The sequence below is a fragment of the Exophiala viscosa genome, assembly GCF_022695815.1.
Source record: "Exophiala viscosa unplaced genomic scaffold EDD37scaffold_2, whole genome shotgun sequence".
In the NCBI taxonomy this organism is placed as follows: domain Eukaryota; kingdom Fungi; phylum Ascomycota; class Eurotiomycetes; order Chaetothyriales; family Herpotrichiellaceae; genus Exophiala; species Exophiala viscosa.
Window position 1 is genome coordinate 245,397 of NW_026944354.1, and position 6,046 is coordinate 251,442.

Genomic DNA, 6,046 nt, shown 5'->3' on the forward strand with positions numbered 1-6,046 from the left:
CGCTACTGCTGCACCTGGCGAACCTTTTGTCCACAACGATGGATCGCTTAAAATAAAGGGAGCCAGCCTCGAGTCCACTTTGGCTCTGGGAGTCTGCCATCACTCTGCAGCGAGACTCCTCCCCTCCAGTCATTTCACCAAAAGGCTTTAAACTCTGATGTCGATGCTTTCCCGCTTTCGGTTTGTGGCACGTTTCCCAACGTTGAATCCTGGTCCTGGCCTCCTGGAACTGCATCTACTTGTCACTCTCGCATGCCCCTCCTAGATCATGAACGGCCTTTCCGTTGCCTCAGGGCCTGTTCCTCGGTGATTGTACCTCGAGGTGCGTACGCAGAGGTATTGCTCTGCTTCACAAAACCTACATTGTTTCAAAGTCGATGTTTGTTCCCCTGTCTGAGCATGACAGAAGACGAAGAGATTTGATCGCCAGACCCTTCTTGCCACCAGAGGTCGTCCGACTCGATGCTTGACGATCGACTCGATGTTCTGCAGAACCCAAATCCAAGGACAGCCCCCCCATTTTGGTTGTCCCTCCTTCGACTTGTCCCGCAATTCCGTCCTTGAAGGCTATTACTGGCCCTTGGCTTGCCCTAGCTCGAAGACTGGCGCCCACCGGCGCCGTGCCGATACTCCCTCAGTGCATTCTCCGATGTGGTTGACTTCTTTTGTGGTCATCAGCCAAAGAGATGTGAGAGAAAGCAAAGCAGAGATGGGTCAGAGTTAAGAGTGCCTCCAACTTCCACAGGCAGTATGCCCTATTAGGTGACTTCCGACTGGTTTCGAGATCCCATCTCAGAGCCAAAATCCATAGCCATGGCCCTCTCGATTCTCGGGATCATCTTGTTCGCTCCACAGTCCTGTAGTAAGATGACCTCTACAATTAGAGAACGGGATCTACTCGGTCGTACTTGTATGTACTTCTCTGGTCTGGTACGGAGACAGATGTAGCTATTACTGCATTTGCTTGACAGTGGGTGACCCGTCATCATCGTCACGGCTGTTATTGTTTTGTCTCGTGCCCATTCTTTATGTATAGGCGCACCCTCTACTGGGCGGAATTGTAAGATGTACGTTTCAATTTGGCGCGCACCTGACAAGACCCTTTCGACATCAGGGTACGAGAATAACAAATATATCTCATCATATGTAACTTACTGTAACTCTCGATCTGCAGGACCTTGGGGACGCAATTCCAATGCTAAGGCGCCTCCCACTGTCTAGGGTTCCCATAATAATTACCATTTTGCCCCCCCAGGAGTCTCCAATAGAGTCCTCCACTAGGGTCCTATTAGCCGGCGCACTAGGGTTGCTACTTTGCTGAACCCTGACCACATTTGACGCACACTCCCCCCTGCCCAAGTGCCCGCCGCCCGCCTGCGCCTTGACCTTTCTTCGATGGATCAACTATCCAGAGAGGCCAACGCCAACGCCAACGCCTCCCTCGCCTTTTCTCACTGGTTGCATGCTGCCTCTTGAACCCGGCACCCTCCCACCTGTGAGCAACCACCGACCGAAGCATAAGCCTCGTTCGACTCTGCCGACCTTTTTGGTGATGACACTGCTGCTGCCGCTCGCCAGACCCTAAAGAAGCCGACGCATTTTCTGGTTCCTACTCTTTCCCAGCGTTGGCCCTACTGCTCACACATACATCATTTCTTGTGTAACTCATGCTATATCACTCCCTCACACCCTATACCTCTGCATTCAGCCCGCTGCACGCGACTCGGTAATGTCGAGTGCTGATTATGAGGAACGTGGGGGAACTGCAGCTTCGCGCGCAACCTCCGCCATCCAATCCCCGGTCGACCACTTCCACTACTCTCAGTCTGCTCAGCACGCCTCGTCCAGTCTTGACGACACGGATTCTTCTACCTGGTCTAGCTTAGGAGGTCCTCAGACCGCAAGTACTTCCTCCACCAATCTCTCGCCCGCTCAGATTTCTTCGACCTTGGACTCTCAAACTACAATCAAATCAACGCAAAAGCCCCCCAATACCAATCTGGATCTCTCCATCTCCGAAGCCGTTGCTCGAAATGAGTTGTTGTTGCGGGACGCCGTATTTCCCGAGTGGAAGGACGACACTGCTGGTGAAGAGGACCTTGATAGCCCCGAGGAACTGCAAAAGAAGGATCCATTGGGCACTCAAATATGGAAACTGTACCATCGAACCAAGTCCCGGTTGCCCAACCAAGAGCGCATGGAAAATCTAACATGGCGGATGATGGCAATGAACCTTCGCCGCCGCGAGCGGGAACAACTACAAGCAGCGTATGACAGCTTCTATTCCGGCAGCGACTCACGCATGGCCGGTGCTGACAGTTTATTGTCTAGTGGTCTCAAAGCCCAAGTCAAGAACCCGCCGCCGGCCTCAAATGCCCCCAGCGGGATTGCCCAGCAGCTACGCAAGTCTGTCGACAATTCTGCTGAAATGGAGCAGTCGCCTTTAGATCCTATGAACCTCGACGACTTCATCATTCCCAGTTCTGTGGCTTCTCCTGCTGGTCTCACTTCACCTGTGCCGGTCGATGCTCCAGCACCGTCCAAGCCATTCCAGACACCTGCCATTCCCATTGCTGCTCGCAACAAGCCGCACATAGAGATCCCGAAGGATCTACCGCCCTCGTCGGCGCCTCAAACCTCGGTTCCCATCCGCCGGACAAGCGAATTTGACTACGTACAAAAGAGAGTTCGAAAAACTAGCATCGACGAGCGCAAAGGAGTAAGTTTTTCACGAGTTGCTACCATTTTGTATCTTCTTACATTGCATAGATTCGAAAGCGTCCAGCCGAGTTCTCTCCCCAGGTACCTCCATTGGTTGCGCCCAACACTTCAAACAATAATGAGGTGGATTCTGGCGTGCCTGACTATGCACTTGACCAGCCGACGCCGCAGCAATATCCCACTTCCGCCAGCTTCCAAGGCCAAATGTCAATGCATCTCGACTCTTTTCATCTAGCAGATGACCCAATTCTCACCTCGGCCGGCCCGTTCCAGCAAAATTTTGCCTTCTCACCCGCAGCTTCGCCCATGGTCACCAATGGGCCCTTCTCGAACGTTTACAATCAAACAACTATGGCTTCTTCCCTCAACTCGACCGACTTCTATTCGCCTCCCCAATCTGGTTACCCCTCCGCTGTTTCTACCCCTCAGCCTGGCCACGAAAGTGAGCAGCAATTTTACTTTGACGGAAGCCATCCACGATCGATGCCATTCTACCCAGCACACCGTGGAAACCACCTAATGACTACGATGTCTGCTCAGTATCCTTACGGAAACAACAACGAGCAGATGTATGCGCCCATGAATGGTGTCAGCTCGGCGCCGTCTATCAACGGATTCACTATTCAACAACACGTAGACCCTTCCAACGTTCTTGTTCCTGAGTTTGGACGTCGAGTTGGAGAGTCTCCTGGAGTTTCCATGGGCGCGAATGACAACATGTTCCAATTTGGAGGCGACTCGGACGGCGAAGACGATGATGGTAATTACGCCGACGCTGGCCTCATGATGCAGTCCGACTATGGACAGATAGGCGATCCTACCCTCGACCTCAACTCTGGCTTGCAATGGGATCCCAGTGTCGCTGACTTTGGCAACATGCAACGATATGGTGGTAGCGGTAAGCAGGTTCGAATTGGGGGAACCGAAATGGTCAATTCGCCTCCAGACTGGAGCGGATCCATGTTAAGCAGGACACATGGCTCAGCGGCATCTGTCAGCGATATTCGGAATCGGGACCAGGACCCTCGGGGACGACAAAAGATTCCAAGAACGACTTCTACGCCTGCTTTGACCAGCGAGCATCTGATGTCCGCCCAAAGCTCGCCTGGTGAATCCGGGTTCAGCAGTCGACAGCCTTCAAGGCCGAGTAGTCCGGGACCGAAGAACACTGACCAGAATGGTGTGCCCACCACTTGCACCAACTGTTTCACCCAGACGACACCACTTTGGCGACGCAACCCAGAGGGCCATCCTCTTTGCAACGCATGTGGTCTGTTTCTGAAGCTTCATGGTGTGGTCCGTCCCCTGTCCTTGAAGACGGATGTCATCAAGAAACGCAATCGTGGAAGTGGGAACACGATTCCCATGGGCTCTGCCGCTACCAGGGCATCTAAGAAGTCGTCCAGGAAGAATTCGGTGGCGCAGACTCCGGTCTCAACGCCTACCTCGGGCATTGCTCCAAGTGAGCAGAACTCGGCTTCGCCAGCGTCTATCCAAGGTTCCACCAACTCCGGCTCGATAGTAACCACACCAACCAGTTATCCTCCTGGCACGACAGGCGGGAAGCCGGGAGTTGTGCCAATCGCTGCAGCACCACCTAAACCACCTATGCAGCCGGGCCCCAACATGACTAGACCGGTTCAGGTTGCACCGAAACGTCAGAGGAGGCAGTCGCGGGCATCTGTCAATACCATGCCTGCTCCCAATAGTGCGGGGCCCAGCCCCGAATCCGAGATGCAAGATGTTGGGCAGTCCACGCCCAAAGTCACGCAGGCACCTGTTACTCGGGCCAAAGCAGCCAGCATGTCGAGCACAGCAGGAGTTACCACCATGGCATCTGTGATGCAGGGTGGTCTACTGAACGCGAACGTCCAAAACATACCGGGCAACCCGCATGGCAACAGCCAAGAGTGGGAGTGGTTGACCATGAGCTTGTGATTGGCATCCTCCTGTCTGGCTGGTGTCCCCGCTTGAATTCGCATTTGGCAAACTTTTTACATTCGTTTTTTGTGTTGCACATAGACCATGTCGACCTTTTTATCGCCTTACCTACACAGATTCCCAGTTCTACGACTTGACGACCGTGCGATACACGATTCTTCTTGAGCTTCAACCTATGCGAAGCACAGTTGGTTGTTGTCTGGAGGGAGATCTTGATGAGAGATTTCTGATGCAGATATTATGATGGTTATTTTGTTTTGGACAGGGACATGTGCTTTTTGCATTACTCAGTGATATCACCGCGTCTGTTTCGAGAGCTTCCGGTATACCGGGAGCATCGAGCAGAAGTGCGCACTTTGCTTTTTTGGGGTGGTGATGATGAAGTTGGACCTAATGAATAGATGGGAAGGGGATTGAGATACCACGGGGTTGAATATGATGAGATGGAATGAGCAGATGATATGGGGGGTACAAGCTACATTGAAGCTATAAACAATGAAGACTTTGGTTATAGATTAAATATGCCTGGTGGTGGTAGTGATGCGCAACGATCTTAGATTGTATATTGGGGAAATATCAAGACATGTCAATACACTTGCAACTATTCGAAGCAGCTTACCTTTCAAGAATTGTGATGTTCACTGATCATTGCTTCGATGTTATCTCAATTGACTTCTTTAATGAATCATCAGTGTTGTACAAGTACATTGTGAGAAGTACGTGGAGCACATCTACCTACCTGCACTGGAGGGGTCAATCGTCGATCAGACATGTTAAGCCTGGCGCCGGAGGCATTCGGGCTGGGCGCGATCAGATAAGATTAGGCCCCTATTTTCCCGCCCGGTGAGGTTTCGATGAGTTTCTAAACTTCATATGCCGACATCGAGTCCATGATCACTCATTGTATCAGTCGTTCTCGCTTGGATTTTGTGCATCGTTGCAGGTTTAGTACACCTCTGTTGGTATCAGTGCAAAAGCCAGGTACATTGCTGCGAAGAACCCGATAAACAGCGGAAGCCGGCATCAACACTGCATCAGGTCTGGCAGGAATAGCGGTACACACAACATAGCAAATCGCGAGCAAGCAGATTTGAGGACGACATTTTATCAACTAAACATTTTCTGCTAGGTTTTTGCTTGATCGCAAGGAACAAGCATACCGGCACTCTTTGCACCAAACCTGAAGCAGAAGTTACTTCTCCAGAGAGTCTCCACCAATCTCCTTAGAAACAGTGTTTTCTGCATTGAGCATTCACGAACGAACAATGGCTTCGGGAGAAACTACCGCAGCACCAAACAATACGACCCTTGCCGGTGAGGTGTCAGGCGTCATTCCGGACGCGGTCTCGGGTGAGAAGACTACCACGGATGCGCCAAACAGTAC

The 6,046-nt window shown here is 51.9% G+C and overlaps 2 protein-coding genes across 2 annotated transcripts in view; both read left to right on the forward strand.

Annotated features, from left to right (window-relative positions):
* Positions 1-1,392: 1,392 nt before the first annotated feature.
* On the forward strand, positions 1,393-4,659 carry EDD37DRAFT_676268 (GATA-binding protein; the record flags this gene model as incomplete). Its single annotated transcript, XM_062819566.1, has 2 exons — positions 1,393-2,719; positions 2,770-4,659. The coding sequence occupies exons 1-2, from the start codon at positions 1,730-1,732 to the stop codon at positions 4,657-4,659; spliced, it is 2,880 nt and encodes a 959-aa protein (XP_062672498.1). The 5' UTR covers positions 1,393-1,729.
* A 1,268-nt stretch (positions 4,660-5,927) lies between these two features.
* The window catches only part of EDD37DRAFT_676272 (CRAL-TRIO domain-containing protein), a gene marked incomplete at its 5' end in the record, with an annotated part of 1,489 nt that continues 1,370 nt past the window's right edge, over positions 5,928-6,046 (forward strand). Inside the window, one exon of the mRNA XM_062819567.1 lies at positions 5,928-6,012. Coding sequence (XP_062672499.1) covers positions 5,928-6,012 — 85 coding nt within the window. The remainder of the gene's footprint in view (positions 6,013-6,046) is intronic.